The sequence below is a fragment of the Fusarium tjaetaba genome (assembly GCF_013396195.1).
Source record: "Fusarium tjaetaba strain NRRL 66243 chromosome Unknown NRRL66243_c0000030, whole genome shotgun sequence".
In the NCBI taxonomy this organism is placed as follows: Eukaryota; Fungi; Ascomycota; class Sordariomycetes; order Hypocreales; family Nectriaceae; genus Fusarium; species Fusarium tjaetaba.
In genome coordinates this window covers 429,851-454,841 of record NW_023501226.1, presented here as the reverse complement: position 1 = coordinate 454,841, position 24,991 = coordinate 429,851, and the positions used below count along the sequence as shown (strand labels likewise).

Below are 24,991 nucleotides of genomic sequence, written 5' to 3'. Positions count from 1 at the left end.
TCAAGGATTGAAGCTGAGGCATTACTATTGAACTATTTCTGTTGTCTTCCCGCCTTATTTTTCTCTCTTCAACCTTGCCTCTGCTTAACTTTTGTACGTGTACCAAAAGTTGGCTTCGCCATTCTCAAACGAGATCCTCCGAGAATGGACTGTTCTCCATCAAAGCTTAGAAGACTTGTTTCTGATGAGGAGGTCGAATTTGATGCTGATATCGCTGGGCCGGGAGTAAGTGAATCCCCAGTCATTAAGCACATGCGCCAACTAACCGGAATCAGGTACTAGCTGCTTTCCTCATCACGTCGTTGATAGCATTAGCTACTCTAATTCTCGCTTTTCTTACGCTTTCAGTACCCGAGTGTCTTCTCAACTCTGGAGACGCCGTAATCGCGGCTGGGGCGCGTCGGACTTACCGCCGACTGAGGGCCAAGTTCCCCAAGACCAAACGCACAAAGGTTGTCGAAAGCAGAACCGAGCAAACTCATGCCTTCATGTCTTTCATGATTGCTATAAGTGATCAAATACTTGTCTCTCAGGCCTCGATCCTTATTGCAGCTCTCATTATTCACGACGACATCACCATTTATTCCACCAACATTGTGATCGCCTTAGGATGTCTCGCATCAACCGTTCATTTAGGTAGTTTCCCGTTCTATATAGACCGAATCAAAGACCATAGCTCCGCCAAGCTTATTCGTGTCCTCGCCATGGTCGCCGGCTCAGGGATGCTCGTCTTTCTGCTCGTTGTTCAACTATCATATACCTGGAATATGGAGACTCACGTCTACTTTATTTGCACCCTTCGGGACTATCGGATGAGTGATGACATGGTAGTGATGGACTATATCGACTTCATCGTGCAGATATTTGTTCCACTAGCTGTGCTTTATGCCACGTATGAGATTGTTCAGCTATTGTATCGCGATCAGCCACTAGATGACAACACTAATGGACCATGTTCCAGGGGTCAGCCCCCTGTTACACGACAGAATCGATCAGACCTCTATCCTCGGCAACTCCCAGACGATGAGGGTATCGAACTTCAAAGGCTGATGAGGTTAGAAGACCAAGCTAACCCAGAGAACCATCGAGATTTTACCGATATAGAATTCGAAAGTCAGGCGATCGTTTCCATTTTGCAGCTGATCTCAGGTAGTAACATAGAGATGACGACAGACAACGAGACGGACTATCAACATCAAAGATCCATTCTGTTGAAGCCAAGGGCCGAAAATACTCGACTCAAAGAACTGCTGGAAGAAATCAAAGAGTACAAGAGGGAGCCACTCCTGAACAAATGGCTGAAGCTCAAAGCTTTCACAATCTTGACGTCGAATACAGTATCAACAAGAAAGCTTAGACTCCTTGTCAGATCGACCGCTGAAACATGGGCATTCCACCAATGTCGCGGATCTTTCGCCTGGAGATTATGTTGGCTCTGGTCAGGTAACGTCTACGGGATTGTGACCATTTTTACTTCACGCGCTGCAACAACAGGCATATCAGGCAATCCTAACAAGTGGGATTCGGCCAAGTTGTGCCATTAACGCTGCTTGCACTCCCGATATTTGCGGCTATGGAGAGCCACGCTGGTAACGTGTACTTATCACTCTCTTCCTGGGTACTCTCTGACAATGGGTCTAGATTATAAGCAGAAGCTTAAGGCTATTGAGAAAGCTAATGTTGGTGAAGCGAATTCCGACATGCGAGTTACTAGGAGCACACAGTCACAGTCAAGAGGTCAATCCCCTGCGCAGAGACAAAACATGCCCGCAGAGATAGACATTGCAAGTATCCAGGCCGTACAAGATATCCTCAAAAAGCGGTCTAAGGATATCGGATACCCGGAGCTTTACACTTGGGTAAATGGAGGCGATTTGACCAGCGCACCGAGTCTCCAGATGGGTGTTGCGGTTCATGCAGCAGTCATGTTTACCATCTCAACTCTACTCGGCTTTTCGATGGCTTATGGCATAGCCAATATCAATATTACATTGATCGTGCTTCTATCTGTCCTTGCCGCTCGCAGGCTGATAGGTCTATTGGTTATTCAATCGGAGATGAGATCATGCCCCACGATCCTCGATCATCTCGGTTGCACATTTCACTTATCTGACCAACAATTGGGAAGCCACGCTGAGAGGATGGTAATAGGGCAGGCGGCCGGAGATGCTGGAGAGAATTTAGAGGAGGCAGGTGAGCAAGAAGCGTGAAAAGGGGTCGCTCTTCAGCCATCAGTGGATTCAAGTATCATATCAAAGCGTAGCTATGCTTCCAGAAACAGGTACCATATTCTTATATCTCAAGGCGCTCCACCATCTTCCTATCTAATCCCCTATGGGCTACATAACTTTCGAGAAGCTAGGGCTACTATAACTGAGTCGTCTCGCCTCAAGTATTCCTACGCTCCCCTTGTGTGCAAGGAGCCTCGCGAGCACCCCTTGTAGTTTAGAACCATGGCTGCTTGAACTCTCTCTTATGTGTCTCTTTTGTGCGTACCACATAACTCAATATCCCGTTTGCGGCACGTCTACCAGCGACACTGCCATCTTCCGTCGTTCGTATCTGTTCTTTCATGGTGAAGTACTTACTTACAAACCTCGCCGAACCTTTACCAGTTTCCATTGTCACCCATACCAGCCATCCCCCAATTCATCGAACTCCAGTTAAGCTGATTCATACTCACCGTTAACGGCGCTCCCCCCGCCATATACGGTGCCGAACTGACAGGGTCAAAGCCAGGCTGTGCACCCAGGTTGAAAAACACACCCGGGTCGCCAAAGCCAAACGGCATCTGAAGCTGAACACCATCCATTTCCATACCAGTATTACCCTGAGCTTGTGAACCAGTTGGTTCATTCCCATCCAAGGACATATCCGCTGTCTTTTCGTTGATAAAGTCCACCAGCTCTGGTGTTTCAATCTCCCTTTCAGCTTGATCATAAGCTTTCTTGACCGTATCCCAAGCATACAGAACAATATTCGCAAATGGTTTGAAAATGGGGTGCCATCTGTCGCCGTCTGCTCCCTCATACCGAGCTTCGTAATTTTCCTTCATTACTTTCCATCCCCTTTCCGCAATGCTGCTGAATGGCTGGGTCTTCAGGTGCTGGATAATTCGTATATAGGCTGGAAAAGGGAAGTAAAGCTGTAGAAACCAACGGAAGCCTTTCGTTAGAGGCGAACTTGAGAGCTTTGCGTCGCATTCTAGCCAATCAATGGCGTAGGAGACTGCAGCTTCATGATTCGCTTGGTTGTATGTAGCTGAAGTTTCGAGATAGACGAGGAAGTCGTTCATGAGGCGGCATGTTGCGATACTAGCCCTCGCTGTCCAAAGGGTCATGTAGTGTAGACGGTTATCAGCATCACAGAACTTGAGATACTTTTCCTCTATCATCCTCTCCAAAGCAACATCTCCACCTTCTGGCAGCTTCTTTGCCAACGGCTTCATCAACGGATTCGTAAACGCGATGTAAAACGGACTATTCCGTATATACTCTCCAAGCTCACTTCTCACAACAGTAAAAATAGCCTCGGTAGCTTGCTCTTGGACCTTGGGCGGATTTTTAGTTTCCTCCCGAAGTTCAGAATCACTGACGTTCATGGGCAAAGCGCAATCCCACCCTGGGGCTAGACTCGTTGGTTTATGATCTCCCAAGGCGCTAACTCGGGAGTCGAAGAGGACCAAAGACCACCAGAGTCTGCGGCGCATTTCTGCTTCGAGAACGCTGCTTCTGGCGTTGACGTTTTCGCTCTGGAGACCCATTCTTTGAGCGATGCGCATTGCGACGGCGAGCATGGCTGAGATGGATTTTGGGTGGCTGGCTGAGCGGACGGACACCTAGAATAGTTAGCGATGTGTTGAGAGGTGGTGCAAGTGGGTGGGTTACGAGATAGAGGAATAGTGCAGTCAAGCACTCTCGACTACCGGTACGGAGGAAATTGCTGTTCAACAACGCCTGCTGACAACCAAACTGAAATCTCGTCGACAGCTCTTCCTTGGTCTGCTTAAACATGGTCTCACACTCCTCAGAAGTAAGACTCAGTATAGCCATACAGTAGATACCAAACATGAGAGCTTCAAGAGTCGAAGGAATTTCTTTGAGGTTCGACGCAGCTTCGACGATGTGACCTTGCAGAGTCGGTGTATGTGTCACTTTTAGGAGAGGGTTGACATTATCAAGGTATACCTGCCAGAGCCGAAAGAGTTGAGCGGGTTCTGGATGAAGTGTGTCGAGCTCGACGGCTGTTTGGCGGGAGCCGAAAAGCATGTGTTCATCATTGTTGAAGGATTGATCTTGCGCGTGGCTGAATGCTGTTTCGAAGAACCTATCGTTAGGATCTTGATACTAGGTCGTGTCAGCCTTTTCTTCAAACTCAGGTGTCATTATACCCTTACCCCTTGGCGCATTGCGTGCCAAATGTTCCTGTACTCGTCAGCTCGAACTCACCGGGTTAATAATAGCTTTAACTCACTTGACCTCAGCAACACCGTCAGATCTAACCTGGGAATCATCCTCATCACCATGATCCCTGTCAGAGTGATAGTCATTCGGCGAACTCTTCTCGGTCCCATTATCTTCATGAAGCGGATCAAACTTGACATTATTCTGCTTCATCAACGCCTCATACCTCCTCAACCTATCCAACAACTCACGCTCAGGAAATCTTCGTCTTCGTTGCCTGGGCTGAGTCGCTGGAACGCACTGAACGCCATGTTTGACGCAATTCGAGCAGGGAAACGTGCGGTCGCATTTCACTTTGCGCTGTTGGCAGAGGACGCAAGCGAGGACCCGATGGGGCTTGGGCTTGGATGAGTCTGGGGTGGACATGGTGACTTCGGGACTTTGGAAACCCGAGGAATATTGTTTTCGTATAAGAGTCGGATTCCCTTTGGGAGAGGGAGGTGGATTTAATATGCAGGTGTCAAGTTGGGCGTCGAGACTTTTCGTATCAGAGGAATGTGTCGGGGTTTTCTAAGTCCCGAGATGTCCCCACTTTTGTGCTTACTTGCTGACCGTTGTGTTATCTCGGTCTTTACTATTGTCCGACTACCAATTTTCATATCACGCTTCCTCATTATGACAGTCAATTGGACAACTCAAGGAAATATAACAGTTGCTAAGGGTATAATATTGAGCCGTATTACTTGTACTACTCACAAGATGCTTACTCATGGTGGTGTTGGCTCATGGACAACAGACTTACCCGGTACTGATTCCTATTGATATGAGCGTGGAGTCTTCACTGGTCTTCACTGGCTTGATGGAATCAATAGGATATATCTGTGATATAGACGAGCATAGGGTCGTTCTGGGAGTAGTATTGGGGATGAAAATGGGTTTGCTATCTGATCAACGTAAGACATACGTCTATCAGCGTCATACCAACTCTGACGTCAAGACTATGATGCACACTAGACAACCCCACGAATGGTAACAGTATTTCAATGCCAACCTCATCTCAGAAGACACCTTGATGGCTAGAATCCTCACTATTCTCAATAGTTCCTCCGATCAAGCTTTATCTCTGATTCGTCAATCAATTTGACATATCTACCTATATCAGCCACCATGCCCAGCTATACAGGAAAATGCGTTTGTGGCAACGTCAAGTACAGCGTCTCACTAGACTCACCCGATGACGCACGAACATCACTATGCCACTGTGGGAGTTGCAAAAGGGCATTTGGAACCAATTTCGGTCTTACCACGAAGGTATATCAACTCCTCTCAAGTCAAATAATCTATAGCTGATGATATCCAGGTCGCACTTGATGGCTTCAGCTACGACCAAGGGAAACCCAAGACCTTCAAACAGGAAAATGGTGTAGTTCGAGAGTTTTGCGACAATTGCGGTGCTTTCATCTGTGAATATGGTGAACAAGCTGCGGACAAGTTTCGATACATCATGTGGGGAACTTTTGACGAGCCCGACAAGTTCCCTCCTAAGGGCGAGTTCTTCTGCAAGTATAGAGAGAGCTGGATGCCAGAAGTACCAGGTAAGTCAGTTATTTCTGTGCAGAACAGGGATACTGACAGTTACACAGATATCTTTCACAAGAATGAGATCAAGAACTAGGCAAGAGGACCAGAATGAGCTGCTGATATTGTGATCATGGCTGTCAAGATTCACGTGGAGAAGAATGCAGAGTACGATAAATACCATCCTTGCTGCGCTTAGGTTCCGATCAAAGCTTCAGACTATCTTGATCTTTTTCCAAGTGACTTCATCAGTGACAGCTTCCCCCTGCATAGCACCATGTACGTATGATTCTCCAATGAGACAATACTCATTTCCCTCCCCTGATTTTCTCAATACCAGCGGAGCAGGAGACTCAGAGATGATCCAAACCTCATCCCCGGCTTGAGTCGATTCATGTCCCATGCCCAAATACCCCGTGTCAGTTAGGAAGGCCCTGCGATACATCCATGTCGACGCCATGATATTACCAGGCGGCATGGCATGCTTCGACAGTGGTTCCATAAGTTTCTGTAACTCTTCCGTGTCACAGCCATCAGTGTCCTGAGGTATAGTGTCCAAGCTGGCACAAAGGGACTTGACTAGCTTTGTGTTGGGAAATATACTGTTGGGGAATTTGGCTGCTATTTCGTCCAGGTAAGTCATGTCGCTAATTGCTTGGAGGACCAGAGCATGGCCGGCAGAGGCTGACTTTGCTTCCTTGAAAACATACTGCAGCGCACGTACATAATTATGCGCAACGGCCCTCTGGAAGTCCTCTAGTCGGATGAGCTTCGAGGGTCTATTTGTGAAATCAGTATCCCAGATTAGAGTTCTCCATAGAACTTCATCTGCCGGTTGGTTTGTATATGGATAGGTCTTATCCATAGTAAGAAGAATGTCGCCAAGCATACTAAGACGGCCTTGAAGGCATTCAAGAAAACCTTCACCAATCTTCTGCACTGTACCGAGGCGGAAGCCGAAGACGTTGAGGACCTTTCCAGTGATGGTAAATGGATATTGATTCGGAGAGTGGGGGACGTGTTTCGAAGAATTAACAGTTCCCATAGATCTAAAGTTTGGTCCGTGGACACTGTTGTATAGAACCGGTGGATAGTCAGGAACCCAAGATGGAAGGCCTGGTGTTTCCCGCATTCTGGGGTCCTTGACGAGACTTAGATAGACAAGAGAATCAGTCGCCTCGATGATGTTGCAGGCGACGTTTCGCAGCAAGTCTTTGATATCCATATCGTAATCGGGCTCGAACACCGACGGCAGAGACACCCCCTCTTGAGCAGCCATGTGCTTCAAGATACCGTTCCACCCGTAGATAGAATCCCGAGGATCTGTCGCCTTCATTCCAAAGGTTGAGAATAGCACGCGCAGGGGAACAATCACTCCGGGCTTTGCATGATGCTTTGCCAGGCCAGCTTCCAGATCGATCATAGCGAGGACACCGGTCCATGCACTTTGCTTGCCTTTGCACCACTCACGAAGTAATTGGATTCTCTCTGCATGAAAGATGTTGATCCCGCCTCGAATATGAATACCAGGCTTGTCTTTGGGTACCAGATCCACGACAGATTGGAAGAATCCGCTGTAGTGTAGAAAAGCCGCTGTGTAACCCACGTAGTCAAAGACCGTGAATCTACCGTTACACAGAATGACCACGTCGCTGGTGAGGGAAACTTCCTGTATGATCCAGATCCGGGTAAACCAATTACTCATGTAGAGTGCGACCAAGCCGATAGCTTCTTCCTCAGTCACGGGATCCATACCATAGCGCTCCGGCATAGTTGACAAATCAGAGCTGAAATCCCAGGTCTGCGTTCGAATCATACGAAGCGTCTCGGGAACCGACGCAGCACCGAGTCTCTCAACTGCTTTGAGGCCGGTCTCTAGCTCAGGGAAGGTCTTTCCAAGCCAGACAATAACGCGGTCTGCTTTTCCGTAGATTTGGTTCATGACCGAGACCTGCGGGGATCGCTCGTTGGAGTTGGACTGGCTGATGCAGAGGGCGTCTATCCAGATGGGAGTCTCTGAGCATGAGACCAGCAATTCAACAAGAGCATCATAAAGGTTCGCCTGGACATCGAATGGTATTCCATTCAGAAGTATTGTTGTGTTGCTGGCCTTATCGGTGAGTGGGGGGCTGTCTCGCGGTGAGCCCCAGGTGTAAGACAGCGCATTGTAAGCGAGGTCTGCAGCGCCGTAGAGGTCGTGTTTCGTGAGAGTGATACTGGGGATTTGAGACTCTGTATCTGGGTGACTGCCCGATGAGATAATCGCCAGGCGAAAGGACTCGGTATCGAGCTCATCCGAATAATATTGCGCCATAATTATGAGTCTTGTGTAGAACGCAGATCAGAGGGGCACAGAAGAGGGGTTAAAAGAGTCTCGATCTCGAGGATAAGAGGAAGAGGCGCTAGCAGCCTTATAAGGCGACTAGGGGCCTTTTTGACATACCCTGCGGTCTAACGCCCTATTAGCTATAATTGGATTGGGGAATAGTCGGTCAATTGTAGAGCACTTTATGTCAATCGCTCCCGTCGTATTTCCCCAAGGGAAAAAGACCATGGACTGACTTACGATAAGGGAGTATAGTAGGGTTTGGTGGTAGGTAAGCGGCCCAATCACAGTACGAAATACCTTAACACCTAAGAGGAGATAGTGAAAGTGGATGGACAAATTCTCTATGTAACATTGAGACGTTTCGCATTTTTTTCTTAAGCTTATTCAGGCTTAGGAGAGTAGTATTCAGTTCTCTGCGGTTACAGCGCCAATCGCTTTGTCAAAATTTATTGGCACGCGTAGAAATGTCTGGCCTTGTCGGAAGATAGAGATATATGACAACGTTGCACGAAATAGAGACGCGACAACAAGAAATCAGGTATATGAGGTGGAAGCCAGCGTCAAAGGAGTCGTGAAAAAAGAAAAAAACTCTGAAATTAAGTGCAAATAGATACTGAGAGAGCCCCTGAGCCGCCTAAACATCTTGCATGATAAATCTCTTGTAACAATTCTGCAGTTGACTCAAGTTAGTATAATCTCCAAGACCACAACAGAAAAACGAGAATGTGTCAACATACCTGGAACTTCGCATCTCCTTTGTCTTGATACGCAATACCGTTGTACTCAGTATCGGGAAGACTAAGCTCCCACTGCTTCACAACCTCATCATCAACCCGAAAAACAACCTCTCGAATCCCATCACCCCAACTAAACGTCATCCCCGCCATCTTCCCCTCCCACGGCCCCCTCACATCCCACTTGACCAACCGCGCTCTGCTCAGAGCACTAGCGAAACTAACGCTGTTCCAGTCAAAGTTCCACGACACCCAGCGCATAGCGTCCTTTGCAGCGTTGGGTCTCTTGTCAATCTGTGCGAAGCCGATTTCCTCTTTGGGCTCTTTTCCGAGAAGCATTGCGGCGGAGAAGACGGGGAGGGCTTGAAATGTTGCCTCTTCTGCGGTGGGTTCGGTATCGTCTTGGACGTGGACGCGGAGAACTTTGTCTTGTTCTGACCAGGCCATGCAGAGGGGCAGTGCGGGAGCTTGTTGTTTCTTGCCGAGTGGTTGGGCTATGATGGCAACGGCCCTTTTGTAGACGCCAGTCCACTCCATGATCTCTCGCATCATTTTCATGTCTATACGAGATCCACGACTGCCGTACTTGGGACTCTTTCGTTTCGGTCCGTAATTACTAGATGCTTCGTTAGTAGTAAAATCGAGTAGGATGATGAGGTTTCTTACTGAATAGCCACTGCGATAGGAGCTCCGTTGTATCCAGTCCAGACCACGGAGCCACTCACACCAGCCTCAGTATATGTGAGATACTCAAGCTGATGCTGCTTCAGTATAGGATTGACGAAGCGTCCTGTACTGCGTGTAGGCGGTTCGCCAGACTTGGCGGTGGTCAAATAGCTAGAAATATTGCAAATACCTTCTAGTCTCTCCTCCTCAGCAAGTCTCAAAGCGAATCCAAATGCCGTCTTGGGAGGTGGAGGGTTATTGTTCTTTGGGATCATAATGATACCAAAGTCATCAATGGCAGACTCTTCGTTAGGCTTGGTCGAGAAGACTTTACTAACTCGAGTATCTTTCTCCTGGATCTCGATCCCTTTGTGCTGCTCCCCGAGGTCAGACCACCAGGCTCGAAGGTTTTGCGTTCTGTTGCCGTTCTCATCCATAAGGTTATGACCTGCTGTGAAGATGATGGCTTTGTCCTGGCCGGGGATATTGACAAAGAAACCATTGCCGCCTTTCTCTACAAAGGATTTCTATGTTAGATGTTGAACAAGAATTGATATTCTCGGATACTTGCCGGCTCCATCTTTGGTAAATCTTAGCTTCGCGACTGCTTGGCCGATAACTGCGTCGCTGATAGAATTGAGACCATAGCGAACAGGGTCTTTCTCACGTTCTCTGCCGGCATCTCCACCTCGGCGGTCTCGGTGCCAGAGGTTCTGGGGAACCAGCGATGATACCATCTTGTCTTGGCTTGATAGAGGAGAAGCAGCAGGTAAATCGAGGATCTATGAGTCCGAGTGCTCAAATGTCCAGCAAGATCAACACTTTGATCGTGGAGATAGAGTCTAAGTCTCTTTACTCTCGTGCCAGGTAGATCGTTATTGACCTGTGACCAATGGCTACCTCTTGAGCACCAAGCACCCCAGCAAGTCTGTCTTTAACAAAGCCCCGCTCGAGCTTGTTTTGATCATAAGTGAGCTCAGCTCACCAAATTGCTGATCTTCTACCGGATCCAGCATTTTATTGGACACAATGCGACCTCTCCTGTCAGACCAGCAACCTCCTCGATTGGGTATACACCTAGTGAGCTCAGCGCTGACAAGTTGCCGATCACTTCCCTCATTTAGTTTCTCACAGAAGCACTACAACCTCTCAGGTGAGGGCCGTGCCGTGCCGGCTATATCCCAACAGATAAGCCGAAATGGAGGGCAGCCTTTCACGAATTATCTGGGACTTCGGTTTGCTCAGCCAGCCATTTGCATACCAATTCTTCTCTTTAGGATAGGTGCATGGTATCAGCCGACAGAATCAGACTTTGTGCAACGTCGCATAAAAATACGCAACACCACGGTTGCCAAGATGGGATTCGAAGAGAAGACGCGTACTGTGCGCTCAAGGTCAGGATATGTAGGGAGCATACAAATGCGGAGAGCTGAAAGGCAGGGTGATGTCACCTCGCAGCACCGAAGTCAAAGCACACATTATGTCCGAGACCCGGATACCATTCTAGTTATGTGATTGGATAGTACCTTGGACAGTCTAAATCTCTGCAGTAGCTTGTAATTAAAGCGGCTTGGTTCTGAGACAACCAGGCATGACGATGGTCTTTTTCGGCGCCATAAATTGGGAGGCAATGCCATGGTATCAAACTTCTGTGTAGCAATTGAGCTCTTCATATCCCTCCATCACATTATTCACATCACTAAACCTCTTGAGCCCTGAGAATCCATCATGAGCGGCGAGATCAAAACTATCGCTCGTGCCCTTCGCTCTGCGAGCCACAACACTCTTCCCAACGGCGATCTTACCTTTCTCGAGATCCAAGGCCGCCGCTTGATCGAGAAGGTCTATGATGGCGAAGAGCTCAAGGACCAGCGGCTGGTTGCCTCTGGACTGAGGGAGGGCTCAACTGCAGGCTACGCCGTGGCCAAAGATAAGGTGAGTATATCAAATTACAAGCGGAAGTACTCTGACATGTGACGAATAGACCTACGCTGTATACATTGGTGATGATAGCATCATCAAGGTCAGTGAGTTTGACGAGGATTCTGAGGAGTGGGATGAGTACGACCTCGAAGGCGCCGGTGATGTCGCTATCCATGGTCAGGGCCACCTCACTGTCGCAGGGCTCCCTAGCATGAACTTGGTGGTATATCAGGCACCTGATGGATCTATCAAGAGTATCAAGCACGATAAGGATTCTGATAGCTGGACTGAAGAGTTTGACATCCCTGGGTCCGCAGCAATTGGAACTCCGATTGCCGGGTTTTCGACCGACGAGGCTCTCATTGTGAGCTTCTTCGGAGAAGACAAAGAGATCCACGTTCACAGTCGAGACTTTGAGAACGGCGACTGGACTGGTAAGCATAACTCAGACTCCTCTTCACCGGCAGTCAATCTAACATCAAGCAGAGGAAACCATCAACGATTCCTCCTTCGACGACACTGTCGATAGCATCATCGTCGCCAAAGACAAAGACAGCGGCCACTTTGAGGCCTACGTCTTGGCCAACAACACGGTCTACAACATCACCAAGACCGGGTCTCGCGACACCGTCGGTTCTTTCAGCGGTGATGGCGACTTTGTGCCCTCCACTAAAGCTGAGTCCGGTGGCTGCTACGGCAACAACTGGGGCAACTATTGCGGCGGTGGCTACAGATGCTACAGAGGGTGTAGCTGCGGCTGCGGTCAGGGCTACATGTGCGGTTGCTACAGTTGTGGCTGTGGATGTCCTCGTCCCCGCCGTTGCCCGCCTTGTTGGTAATGTTGGGTGGGCAGACTGACATGGATTCTTCGCATTGAGATGCGCCACTCCTTCTTAGTAGTTTGGCATTTGAACTTACATTCACTCATAGATCCTATGGATCAATTAGTTAGTCAGACCCCCTAGTGGGTGCTCAGATAACAATTTACTCTATTTAACTGGAAACTAAGTTCTCTGACTTCCGTGTCTCATGTGCCTGCAAGAGCGCATATGCCTTTCAGATCCGGAACTAACTTCGCACTTCTGACACTTCTGACATTGATGTTCAAGAACTTCTGCATATTTCAATGTCAAAGATGCACATCGAACTGCCGAATTCTTGGGGGATTTCTTGGGTAGGTAGTTAGTGTGCTGCCGTACATGTGTTCTTGAGAGTGATGTTTTGGTTGGTAGACCTAAAATCATTGCTGAGATTGCTCAGCTTAACGAAACTACAAGACCTAAAGAAAGATTAATCATAATCCGGGCAGACAGAATCTTAGCCCATGTTGCTCAAGGCATCAGTGACACGGGATTTTGATAAGAATCGGCTCTCAGAGTGGGTATCAGACCTGAAGAAGGCCTTAGAGCAGCTTGGGCGTCATCCGCAAAGATTTCTGATGACTCTCTTGCATGGCTGAGATGGTCTGGACAACTGCCGAAAACACAAACTTCATGATAAGTCAGGCCATGATAGCGACGCCATTCAAGCGACAAAGCACAGTCTGACAGATACTGTGGTCCTCGTATGACTGCATTGCATTGCATAAACGTTGAGGTTGTGTCGCAGTGCATAACACATTCAATATTGCAACCCACCAAAAGCCGCGTCATCTCAGCCATGAACTTACAGACCCTTGATGCAAATCTTGAACGGAATAGGATGGCCACCTCTAGATTTGGATATAACAACTTCTACAGACCGTTGGAGTATCATTTTGTGACAGTGGCGTCAATCTTGAAGCTGAAATGCAATCTGAATATTGATCATGAGACTATTTGCCGAGCCAACCTTTATGCCATTTATCAGTCTCGGCTATATGGGATTTGTTGATGTCTGCAGGGTCTTTTGTTTGTGGCGTTATCATACGAAGCTGAATTGTAAATTGACTTGTCACTCTCGTTCAGCTACGAGTCGGCCGTGCCGCTGCCTAAAAGGTCAAAGTGAGGCATGTAACCCACTGAAGAGCTCCAGACTGGCATGTGATGGAAAGATGTAATCTGAGCGGTTAATGTTCTCGTGAAGTCTTATCACATATATCTCATTTCCAACAGCTCGATACTGAAGTATTACTCTCCAAATCATCTTTTCGTAGTCACTCAACCTCTGCCTCTTTACACTTCCGAAATGGCTGACAATATCTTCGTGGACGCCCGAAAGGGCTCTCTGACTTCCACCAAGCTAGAAGCCTACCTCGCCAGCGGTGTTGACATCAACGCCCAAGACCCCAAGACTGGCTTCACACCTCTTGGTATGGCAGCTAAGTACGGCCGTCTCTCAGTCGTCAATCTCCTCCTCGACAAGAATGCCAACCCCAGAGCTATGAGCAAGCCTGGCATGACCCCTCTGTATATCGCTGCCAACGGCAACGGCGACAGAGTCAGCGTTGTCAGGACACTTCTTGACAAGGGTGCTCAAGTCGATGAGACGAGCCCAGAAGTTGATAATGATACTCCTTTGATGGTGGCCATTACTCACGCCAGAGACCCTGTTGTTGTGAACATGCTCATCAACGCTGGAGCGTCACTTTCGGTGAAGAACACCAAGGGTCATACGGCAAAGGAACTGGCTGAACAGTCAGGTAATCCTGCTATTCAGGGTGCTGTCTCACCACCTGGGCAACAGATGGCAGGTCTTCCTGAGTTGATTAATGCCTTGGTGAACTTTGTCTTGTTCATCTTAGCATATGTGAACAGTGGCGTCATTAACGGTGTCGTCAAAGGTGTGGTATCTAACTTGTACCATATTGGACAACCTCCGCCAGACCAGACTTTGGCTCAGGTAAGTGATGAAAACTAACCAGTGGGACAGTTACTAACTGACGATAGGATCTGGATAATCCTACCACTATAGATGATTTCAAGGCGGGAGTCGAGAAGTATGTTGAGGACAGTGACCTCGGACAATTCTTCGCGCCTGGCAATCCTTACCTGCAAAAGGTTGCTGAAAAGGCAATTGAGCTACAGAATGACCCAAGCAATCACCTCAAAGAACCCGAGCAGATGAAAGGCCTGGTCAAGCTTGCTTTGTATCAGCCAATCTTCTACTGCGGTATGTTTCATTTCCACCGCTCTAGATAACATCAACTCACCCTGCACAGATGACAGTGGCTCAATGCAAGCCAACGTACTCGACGCCGACGGTAAAGTCGTCAGCACAAGAATGGAAGCAATGAGAGGTCTAGTTCAGCGCATGGCCCGCATCGCAACACGTCTTGTACCAGATAACTCAGGTGCTCATCTGCGCTTCATCAACAGCGACGATCAGGGGAATGACCTGACTGCTGATCAGATTGATGCTCGTATACAGTTCCAACCAGGAGGTGGTACCAACATCGGCACAAACCTGAAGAAAAAGGTTCTAGAGCCTCTGGTCTTTAAGAAGCTCGATCAGGATGGCAAGCTGGACAGACCGTTTCTTGTTCTCACTATCACGGATGGTGAGCCTAGTCCTGAGCCTGTTGATACGTTCAAGAAGACAATTGAGGAGTGTGGACGACGGCTTGAGCAGAAGGATTATCCCCAGGAATGTAAGCTGAGATTTGTTTATCCCTACTGAGGAATATGCTAACGAGGGTGACTAGCAACAATGTTTCTCATCAGCCAAGTCGGCAACGATCCGCATGCTGACAAGTTCCTCGACTCACTCTCAGGTGACACTGCAATTGACCGTGTTCTCTTCCGCAGTTCTGGTACGTATTGCCTTGCTCAAGAAGGACCCACAAACTAATGTATGTGGCCAGAGCGCCTACATGAGAAGTATGCTGAACTTCGGGACAATGAAGGAGACCTTGAAGAATGGGTAAGACTCAGTTCTCTGTCAAGCATTTCTCAAGTCATCGACTAACCAACGACCTTATAGCTTTTCAATATTCTGATGCAGCCTATTACTGGATGAGAGTTGTCTGTAGTGTAGTGTCTGCCTTCTGGGATCGGTGGCCTCAACATGGAAACACTTCTCGAGCCAATAGTCTCTGTCCATGCCACTTCGAGAATTTTAAAGCAAACATCAGTACATTTATGAAGCATCTATTCATCTATAAGCTGGTTCTTGACAGAAATATTCTTGTGTAACTTCATCAGCAGCCCTTGTTGCTTCGATCCACTGTGCTCAGACACCCAACAAACATGTTTTTATGTTTTTTACCGTGCCCGATGGCGTCTTTGGTCATCTTAATTCACGTAAGTATATCATCGTACAAGACACAAAACCACCCACCTTCTTATGGCTGAGCATACACGAATCTCAAACGACTTTCTCGACGGTCCTTGACACCGCATGATAGCAGCCCCGATATTCATCTTATCCTCCACGATCGTATTTAGAAGGTCCCGACTGCAAAACTCATCCGCTCCTAGTTGAGGCACAAACTTGCCAGTGTCCCTCGTCCAGAGTATGCTCGCTCCTGTCGTCGTGTCAATCTCCCATTGACCCATTCCGTCGGGTTGTTCTCCAACAATAACGTATATCTTTTCCAGATTCTCGTGCCATTCCCAGGTATATAGTGCCTCGTCTGCGGTTTGAATAAATCTTGCTGGCACTGCCAAGCTTGTGATGTATGTAGCCACGGTATGATTCCTATCGATCATATCTGGTTCAGCGCCTCGATCGGCAGCCTCGATCTCAGCAGCGTCTATCATATTGTTGGGAAAATAGATGGTGTCTGTGTTATTGTCCATCCTACGGCTGAACTCATATTTGCCGTTTCTGTATCGATTTCTGATGTTGTTATCTCGAGCCCAGGCTAGTGCAACACGGCGCGCCTCTTGGTTGACATCCATGATGGGTATATGAACTGGTGTTCCTAACTTATCGTAGCGAAACTCTAGGCGAATGTTGTTAGGATCGTCTTTGGACCAATCGTAGTCTTCTGGTGTAAGGTTTTTTAGATCCCAGCAGCCTGGCTCCCATTGGAATATTCCTGGACCTTGGCGGGGTTCTGGTAGGGTGTGGTACCAGATTTGGTCGCGAATTTCTGGTGGTAGACGAGGGAAAAGCGTGAACATTTTGATTAAGAGGAGCCACTGGCAATGTTAGAGATAAGAAATTATTTTTCGGGCCTCACGATGATGGGCGAGCGTTACTATGCTGGAATTTGAAAGACTTCGGCCAGCGCATGGTTACGAACAGGCGGGGATAGTGGCTGAGCTTTATAGTTCTGGCTGCTGTCGTAGGACTTCAGCACGTACGCCAGGGCCAATCAGGGCACATCCTACAACTTTACACTACAGCATAATGATGGTAGGACTAAAGTCAATAGATGGCCTAAATTCCAATTATTCCAATGTTGAAAGGAAGACACTAACAATTTTACTGGCCCACCGATACTGCTGATCGCAATGCGCTTCAGACCCAAATATAATCCTTCAGGCTCCACGAACGCTTAGTCAACCTTGGAAGGCAACGACAACAAAGGTCAAGAGGCCGCCACTCATTCAATCTCACTCAATATTCTCATGCCTCATCTCTGTTTCGCCTATCTTTGAGTTTCGTCTTTAAAAGTTCATTCCACGCGGTCCGTTTAAGCCACTAAACTGCCAACGAGTATGAAGCTCGGACGCTGACGCGTACAGCACAGGACCCCCGCGCTGATCGGATTAGATGTCATCAGCTAAAATGAGTGAATCGGACAATAAGGTGTCGGACGTTTCGTCGCAAACAGTCCCCTCTTCGGGAAGTTCTGAAGAATCATGGGTCGAAGACGCCAAGTACTTTTTAGTCGACGACAACAAAGTCAACATGAAAGTGATGAAACTCAACTTCGATAAACTCGGTCTCAAATACAACATCGCATGGAACGGCCAAGAAGTCGTTGACCTGTACAAAGCGCACCCCGAGCAATGCAGATTGATTTTGCTTGATATTTCCATGCCCGTCATGGGCGGCATGCAAGCTTCACTTCTCATAAGAGAGCATGAGCGCGAGAACAATCTTCAGCCTGCTATCATCATCGGACTTATGCCAGACCCCACAGAGAGCGAGACTCGGCGAATGATTGATCAGTTTGGCATGAACACCACGTTCAAGAAGCCGTTTAAATTTGAGGGTCTTCGGGAGCTTATCAACAATTGGCCCGTTTGAGGAGCGGGGTGCGGGTCAATTGACTTTTAGGCGCGTATGTCGTGCGGAGGGCGCGGAACACAGTCACCAATTCATTATTCATGATATCAAGTCTACTTGCGATAAGCCTCAGAACAGATAGTAGCCATTGACTTAGGGGATACATGGTTCGGCATGAGGTTCCGAAGATAGCCCGGGCCTCGCATTCCATAAAAGGAATAAGAGATAACTGATTGTATAACATAATTTAGCTCGGTCACTATCTACCAATGACTCACGCGCGCAATTACAAACTTTATATATATAGTGAGACAGGAGAACGATAACATCCTATATGCCAAATTCGAAGTATTTGTTATTTACTAAACAATACAATGGCCTCATCAGCCGTCAAATTTCCAACGGGCTTCACCCTACATCGAATTACTAGTCCCGAGGAACTAGAACGATGGACTCCTTCACTCACCCAACTACTCTTATCTTGCGTCAACGATGACCCATCTTCATCATCGATCGGCTTCCACGCACCTCTCTCTACCACCAAAGCCACAGAATTCTGGTCCTCGCAATCGCCTCAACTCTTTGGCCTGAACCCCAGAGCAACCCTATTTGTGCTCGCCCGCGACACCACCGCAGTGGGAACGATTTCGCTCGTGACTCATCCCAAGGAAACTCACTCTCATAAAGTCGAAGTCGGCAAGCTATTGGTTTCCGCTGCAGAAAGAGGTCATGGACTGGGGAGGAAGTTGATGGATATGGCGGAGAGGTTTGCTAAGGAGGAGTTGGGTAAGAAGATGGTCTTGTTGGATACTGCATCGGATACCCCGGCCAGAGGATTTTACTTGAAGCTTGGGTATACGGAATGGGGTGTTTGTCCGCAGTATGCTGAGAGTGCCGATGGGCATTTGCATGACTGTTCATTCTTCTATAAATTCCTAGGCAACTAGTATGATTGGACTATAGAACATTCGTCGTCTGGTGCTTTATCATTTATAGATTTAGGCTTCAGCAGTTTAAATCTACGCCGAATAAACCACGAGGCTTCTCAGAAGAGAGACGGGGAGGCTCAGCGATGTCCAACTCCATAGTCTAGTGTAAGTAATGTGCTGTTTATGGTTTTTCGATTTTGAGAGCAAAAGCTATTATTTCTGGAAACTCCTAAACCAAGTAGAGCCTCTGGCAATTTCCGATGTCTTTGGTGTGATTAGCGGGCTCTGCAGCGCCAAGCTCGCTGAGGCTCGGGCGACGACCCAATCTCCTTGAACCACGTCATCAGCTGAATGCATGGGTGCGATAAATGAATGCGGCTACCCTTTGAAATTGTCAAGTACATTTCAACAAAGTCCGTTGAAAAAGTTATCTTCATTTCTCGCGCTGTCTTTCATTTCCCCTTTTTTTTGTTACCAGTGGCCTCGAAATTCACAATGAGACTCCTGGATGCAAACACCCTCGAGGTGGTGGAGTTCATGGATCATAGCGTCCCAAAATATGTGATTCTGTCCCATACCTGGGTTACAGGAGAAGAAGTTACCCTCCAAGATATGCAGGATAACAAAGGGATGGAACGATCCGGATACAACAAAATCAAACAAGCATGCGCCTTGGCTCTCAAGAATTGTTATGGGTATGCGTGGGTTGATACATGCTGTATTGACAAGACCAGCAGCGCAGAACTATCAGAAGCTATCAACTCAATGATGAGCTGGTATGAACGATCGGAAATATGTTATACGTATTTATCAGATGTTCCTCCAGGCACCAACATTCACGACCCAGAATCGTCATTTGCGAAGAGCCGTTGGTTTGAACGAGGCTGGACGCTCCAAGAACTCATAGCCCCGTCGAGGCTCATATTTCTCTATGACGATTGGTCCGTCATGTCCGAAAGAGATGATATTGTCGATATTATCACGCAAATCACTGGCATAGACCAGACATTTCTATCTGCTCCGCCGACCCCGACAGACGGCCGTTTGCAATCCCGACTCCATGCAGCAAGTATTGCCGAAAAGATGAGCTGGGCTTCGGAGCGTAAAACAACTCGAATTGAGGACACAGCATACTGCCTACTAGGTATATTCGGAATCAATATGCCTCTATTATACGGTGAGGGTAAGAATGCCTTCTGAGATTACAAGAGGAGATTATGAAGCGTTCGGATGACCAAACATTATTGGCCTGGTACCTCCCAGAAGATGGCCCCAACGAGTCGGGAGTGCTTGCTAGATCTCCAGCTGCATTTGCAAATTGCAAGGACTTTATCCCTTGTGATGTGGGCATTCCAACCCCGCCATTCCAGATCACCAACAAGGGCCTACGCATCGAAATGCCAGTTTCCAGCGAGGACTTTAGTGATGGGAGATATGCTCTTCTGCAATGCAGGAAGAAACAAGACCCCACAACCATGATTGCGATCCCCTTGAACGGCGGTCACAATGGCCTATATGTGCGGAGCAGAAGGCCATTGAAGATTCTGAGCTATCAATACTGGAGCGCATGGTCATTTACCCCAGTCAATCTACTCCCAAGCGTCTCTTTTGCCAGCAGCATTGTCCAGTCACCGAGCTACATAGTCTTTTTGGAGTCCATTCCAGAGAACTTCTATATCGCAGAGGTCTATCCGCCAAATGAACCGCAGCAGCCTGACCCACGAATCATCATGACGGGCACCCCTGAAGACGAGGACCAAGGTGCCCGTAGGGCCGCTTTGGTTCTAGTTAGGAGCTTTCTCAACGATGTAGAGCCATTTGTTGTGAGAATCGAGGTAGAACCAGCGCCACAAAAGGAAAAAGTTGGGACAGAATCTCATCTCGATGCCACCATCAGATTCGTCGAGGGTTATGGTAGACCCTTCTTTGACGGTGTTTCCCTTGCCAGCTCGTTGAATGGTTGCCCTCACCAAGTTCTCTTCTCTTGGACAACAAGGCAACAACAAGGCTACAATATTGGTTTGAGCCGCGAGCACCACTTTGGAAAGAGGCTGTTTGTTGCCGAAATTAGGGAACAAGGTGGCGACAGACATCGCCCCGATTGGCGTCTCTTCGACGAGGATAAATTCACGCTTCTTGAGAAAGGGTGGACGCAGGCCTTACAACGGTTACACTGTCATGCTCGAAGCAGTGCTCGTGCCGTTATTCGGTCACTTGCCCTTTCGCCATGGATGTTCACGTTTATCGTCGATTCCTTGATCCACAGGGCCATCGAACCGCTCGATTTAATGATAAACCATATCGAGAAGCATTTCAAAGGATATTCAATTGGGGTGGGCGTAGCACTGTTTCTAAGGTTTTATCTCCGCTATGCTCCCTGGAGGAGGCTTCAGAACTTTGCAGCGTTCCGTCGGGTTCGGACCAATTCTTACGACTTCGTCCTTTTTTACCTTTGCTGCAAGCTTCTTCCCTCAGAGCTACTAGAAGCTATTCTTGAGAAGAAATGGGGGGAATTGGTAAGCGTGCTACTGGGACTTGGACTCCAACTGGGCGTTACCAGGAAGGGCGCGAATGTAACTATCATGCTGATTTAGTACATGTTAAAGCGAACAAATAGGTGGATAATATAATCAAAAAAGGCATCTCATTGTGCGTACTCGCTGCAGCCATAACCCAGAGCCTTCTGACTAAAGTTGCGTGACTTGTCATACCTTGATAAAAATCAAGATAAAGATAGTGATATGTGACTACTAAGTTCTGTCTGCCGGAATAAGCGCTAAGCCACATGTCTCAAAGTGCAAATAACAAATCTAGATCACAACTCAGACATAATACCACTTGGTCACTAGCATTTAGACTGCAATAGATACATTAACCAACGCTCCCAGCACTCTTGACTCACAGTCTTTGGAGTTCAAATTCTTTACCCAGCATACAGCGAAGCCTTTCATGTAGGACATCTGCCTATGAAGTTAATAAATCTGAAGTGTTTGGATGCTTTTGTTTGGCGATACTCACGGAAGTTCATGCGTGCTTGACTATCATGAATAATGTTGACGAACTCAGGATCGACCGTGAACAGTTTGGATATACGGTTGCGCCAATAACCGCAGATAAAGTCTTCGAGAGAGCTTGATTTCAAATCCATAAGAGTCATAATTGGAGCAAATTCTCGCATCAAATTTTCCAGTAAACTGAAGTTCTGCTGCTCTTCTGGACTAGACCTGATTTTTATGAATCTTGCTGGATCGGGGTTGGTGATTGCACGAGTACTTCCAAACGTTGAGCTTGGATCATCAACCATCGTGAACTTCACAGCGTCAGCTCAACGAAGAGATTCTGGGACTGTCATTTCATTCTCTTACCTCGCAACAGGTATGGGTCATTTCCAAAGCTTCAAAGGTCAAGAAGCGGATAAGATTACCCAGTGTTTCTATACCACGAGCTTCTGGGTCTTGCAAGAAATGGGGAAAACAACTGAATAGATCATTTCCTTTCCCCTGGCTCGTTTGTGCGGCACGAGATTTCAAAAAGCTATGTAGCGGAAGGCATCCACTTTCTTCACCGGTGCACCAACAGACACATTGGTCTCGCGCGGGCGTTGTGAGTACAGCCGCCAGAAATCTACCAGGTAGGTGAGTATAGCTCGACAACCAATTTGAGTTGTCCCCCATGTAGCCCGCGATATAGTGCCAACCTGTGGCATGAGTGTTCAGCCCAAAGCGCAGTGGATCTGTTGCCATTTCATCGAATATCCCCTTCGAGTTGAGCCAAGTCATGATGTCAAGAATCTGGCTCTTGTTACACCGCCACGTAGATGCTGGATGAAGAAAACGCTCTTTCATCACCAACGTTAGCCCGACAGCATTACGTGATGACAGCCTATCAAAACCATACTCAAATAGAGTACGATAATGATGGAACAAGGTCCCATCAAAATGATAGATAGTGGACCAATTCTGAGGGACTTGAAGGACTGGAGGGACCTGGATCCCAGATTTGTCGAGACAGGAGCAGATGTATCTCGCTTGGTCATCTAGTAAGTCAGTGGAATTGCTTATATCTTGCAGGATCCCAAGCTGTTGCTGTGCTAATAGAAGCAGCGCTCGCCTCCTTACCGCCAGGTTTGATGCAATAACAGCCAGGCATCTCCTGGAAGTTGTATGGAATATGTTCCTTGTATTGTATCCATATCCTATCGGGCATCCAGCTTCGAGAAGGAGCTTAACAGAGTCAAGGCGATCAGAGCATACCGCCAGCCAGAGGGTATACTCATCAGAATCAGTGTTAATATGGCTACTGAGTAGTATTTCGATCCCCTTAGGCCACTGAATGCACAGCTGGAAAGGCGTAAAGCCGTAGAAGGTCTGACTTAGCCCTTTCTGGTGGTCTACAAGGTAGAACTCCAGCAATTGCTCCGATTCTTGAAATATTGCTTGTATAAGAAGAGGAGTCTCGTAGTCTGCACTAAGTTTTCAGTTAAATTCTGGAAGCATAGAAGACGAATCCTTACATTGCCCACTATCGCATATCAAAGGCCATAGGCTAATCAGCCGAATGTCTTTGCTGCGTAAAGCCCCAAGTATGATGTCGTGCCAGTTCAAGTTGAATGTAGTTGCATAAAGCCTGATCCATTCATGCTCTCGATTTCGTAAAAGGACAGCCATGTTGGTCGCACCGCTGTCGCACAATAACTCCATCAGCGCTTCCATATTACTCCAGGCTGGTATAGAATATTGCTTACATATTTCCCCCTTCAGCTCCAGCAATGCTGGAAATTACTTTTATGAGTCTTATGCCTGCCATAGCAGCGACTGCCCGAGGGGCATTGGTAATGTTGGCATTCACCATCTCCATATAAAACAACGTAACCAGACCGCAAGCGATCTACTTGGAAATCAGAGACTGCTTTTCGGATACAAGGCTTGATTTCACTTACCTCAGCATGAGTGCTTCCGTATTCGTCCCGATCAGAAGGAGAAGCTTTGCCATCTCTATAAAGAGAAAGTATTGCACGCTCAGTATCTTCGAAATTCGAGATGATATCAGAACCTGAAGGATCGCGGTCTCGAAACAAAAAGTCAGAGTGAAGTTTAGACAACTGGTCGAATACGGGGCTGCGCTTCTGGGGAACAATATTTTGACATCGAATCGTCAGCCCGGGACTAGCAGTGCCATAAGAATACTGCATGTAAGCTATTATGGTTCGTGAGGAAAACCATCCAAACTTTAGCGGTATCTTCATGCCTGATCTTCTTCTCATTTGAGAGTTGATGCCGAAATATCTGCAGCCTCGCTTATGGTTCTGTAATTGATGTTCTTCGTACTCAACCTTGATCTGCCAAAACTGCATAGAGCAATTCCACAGCTTGCTCTCCAGTCTACAATAGCAACCAGGGAGGTCCCGTAGTGCGGTCTTTGTGGCTGTTGACCGTTTGAAGGTTTGTGGATTTCTTGCTATAGGATTGTCGGGGACAAGAATCTCATGGCCCTAAACATACCAGTGTCAGCTGAAGTTCGGCGACGAAGCAAAAGAATACTCACAATATATGAGCCTAGCAGGTGTTTTGCCAAATCCCAAACTGCTTTTATTTCATACAAGCATTTTCTCAATTGGTGGTTAAGCTCCCCTTGAAGATGCTGATCACGGGATATTATGTGGCTCAGGCTACTTGTAGACATCGTGAAATGGGCTACAATATCCTGACGGACATCATGCGTGACTCTTTCTAATTTGGAAAGCCTCTCGCTAGTATCTCGGAATCCAATAGCAATTAGGTTATTCAAGGCAAGAAGACGATCTGAAGTTTGAGCTAGTTGCAGACCTTGGCCTTTCACAGTGTCACTAATGTCGTGAGTCTGGCCATATATTTCAGCTGTGAGGCTGCTGGAATATTCGTCAGTGCTCTGATAGTCGATTACGTTGTAAAATACATACAATGAAGATATTCCAACGGCAAGATCCAAATTGTGGAGCAATTGTTGTAAAGACCGACGCAGTGCCAACAATTTGTCTTTGAGGAAGGGATATGTAAGCGATTGCCGAGCTCTCTTCATCCTCTGGAGCGGGTTTCTAGCCGGCTCTGATGACTTCTGGAGCTTGAAGAGATAGGTTTGCAGCTCACAAAGCTTTTTCTCACTGTCTTTCAAACAATCGACGACTGCAACCGCTCTTGCAAAGTGTTGGCCGAGTTTTGGCAGTATAGCTCTTACCGAATTCAAAAGAGAGACTATTGTCTGTGTCTCCTTGACTCTGTCTCGTATCTCTTGGTCTTGACTTTTGAAAGATTGGAGATATGATATCAAACCTTGACAGACGTGGATGCCGAG

At 47.5% G+C, this 24,991-nt stretch overlaps 11 protein-coding genes across 11 annotated transcripts; 7 read left to right on the top strand and 4 right to left on the bottom strand.

Moving 5' to 3' along the window:
- Positions 1–144: 144 nt before the first annotated feature.
- On the top strand, positions 145–2,210 carry FTJAE_1722 (uncharacterized protein; the record flags this gene model as incomplete). The annotated part of the gene is made up of 3 exons (XM_037347841.1): positions 145–225; positions 276–1,443; positions 1,642–2,210. 3 exons carry the CDS (start codon positions 145–147, stop codon positions 2,208–2,210), a joined length of 1,818 nt encoding a protein of 605 aa, XP_037211289.1.
- A 398-nt stretch (positions 2,211–2,608) lies between these two features.
- On the bottom strand, positions 2,609–4,829 carry FTJAE_1721 (C6 transcription factor; the record flags this gene model as incomplete). The annotated part of the gene is made up of 4 exons (XM_037347840.1): positions 2,609–3,838; positions 3,888–4,346; positions 4,397–4,424; positions 4,474–4,829. The coding sequence occupies 4 exons, from the start codon at positions 4,827–4,829 to the stop codon at positions 2,609–2,611; spliced, it is 2,073 nt and encodes a 690-aa protein (XP_037211288.1).
- Positions 4,830–5,570: 741 nt separating this feature from the next.
- On the top strand, positions 5,571–6,078 carry FTJAE_1720 (DUF636 domain protein; the record flags this gene model as incomplete). The annotated part of the gene is made up of 3 exons (XM_037347839.1): positions 5,571–5,714; positions 5,764–5,998; positions 6,047–6,078. The coding sequence occupies 3 exons, from the start codon at positions 5,571–5,573 to the stop codon at positions 6,076–6,078; spliced, it is 411 nt and encodes a 136-aa protein (XP_037211287.1).
- A 117-nt stretch (positions 6,079–6,195) lies between these two features.
- Positions 6,196–10,447, bottom strand: FTJAE_1719 (heterokaryon incompatibility 6 OR allele; the record flags this gene model as incomplete). Its single annotated transcript, XM_037347837.1, has 5 exons — positions 6,196–8,305; positions 8,425–8,432; positions 9,048–9,660; positions 9,711–10,224; positions 10,378–10,447. The coding sequence occupies 5 exons, from the start codon at positions 10,445–10,447 to the stop codon at positions 6,196–6,198; spliced, it is 3,315 nt and encodes a 1,104-aa protein (XP_037211286.1).
- Positions 10,448–11,438: 991 nt separating this feature from the next.
- FTJAE_1718 (uncharacterized protein) lies at positions 11,439–12,491 on the top strand (the record flags this gene model as incomplete). Its single annotated transcript, XM_037347836.1, has 4 exons — positions 11,439–11,645; positions 11,695–12,067; positions 12,120–12,356; positions 12,424–12,491. The coding sequence occupies 4 exons, from the start codon at positions 11,439–11,441 to the stop codon at positions 12,489–12,491; spliced, it is 885 nt and encodes a 294-aa protein (XP_037211285.1).
- Positions 12,492–13,799: 1,308 nt separating this feature from the next.
- Positions 13,800–15,401, top strand: FTJAE_1717 (ankyrin repeat; the record flags this gene model as incomplete). The annotated part of the gene is made up of 4 exons (XM_037347835.1): positions 13,800–14,453; positions 14,501–14,723; positions 14,773–15,201; positions 15,256–15,401. The coding sequence occupies 4 exons, from the start codon at positions 13,800–13,802 to the stop codon at positions 15,399–15,401; spliced, it is 1,452 nt and encodes a 483-aa protein (XP_037211284.1).
- Positions 15,402–15,839: 438 nt separating this feature from the next.
- On the bottom strand, positions 15,840–16,678 carry FTJAE_1716 (uncharacterized protein; the record flags this gene model as incomplete). The annotated part of the gene is made up of 2 exons (XM_037347834.1): positions 15,840–15,843; positions 15,891–16,678. 2 exons carry the CDS (start codon positions 16,676–16,678, stop codon positions 15,840–15,842), a joined length of 792 nt encoding a protein of 263 aa, XP_037211283.1.
- Positions 16,679–17,288: 610 nt separating this feature from the next.
- On the top strand, positions 17,289–17,753 carry FTJAE_1715 (two-component response regulator; the record flags this gene model as incomplete). The annotated part of the gene is made up of 1 exon (XM_037347833.1): positions 17,289–17,753. One exon carries the CDS (start codon positions 17,289–17,291, stop codon positions 17,751–17,753), a length of 465 nt encoding a protein of 154 aa, XP_037211282.1.
- Positions 17,754–18,106: 353 nt separating this feature from the next.
- On the top strand, positions 18,107–18,679 carry FTJAE_1714 (acetyltransferase; the record flags this gene model as incomplete). The annotated part of the gene is made up of 1 exon (XM_037347832.1): positions 18,107–18,679. The coding sequence occupies one exon, from the start codon at positions 18,107–18,109 to the stop codon at positions 18,677–18,679; it is 573 nt and encodes a 190-aa protein (XP_037211281.1).
- Positions 18,680–19,156: 477 nt separating this feature from the next.
- Positions 19,157–21,255, top strand: FTJAE_1713 (beta transducin; the record flags this gene model as incomplete). Its single annotated transcript, XM_037347831.1, has 2 exons — positions 19,157–19,805; positions 19,871–21,255. The coding sequence occupies 2 exons, from the start codon at positions 19,157–19,159 to the stop codon at positions 21,253–21,255; spliced, it is 2,034 nt and encodes a 677-aa protein (XP_037211280.1).
- Positions 21,256–21,305: 50 nt separating this feature from the next.
- On the bottom strand, positions 21,306–21,965 carry FTJAE_1712 (uncharacterized protein; the record flags this gene model as incomplete). Its single annotated transcript, XM_037347830.1, has 3 exons — positions 21,306–21,372; positions 21,564–21,621; positions 21,680–21,965. 3 exons carry the CDS (start codon positions 21,963–21,965, stop codon positions 21,306–21,308), a joined length of 411 nt encoding a protein of 136 aa, XP_037211279.1.
- Positions 21,966–24,991: the final 3,026 nt, after the last annotated feature.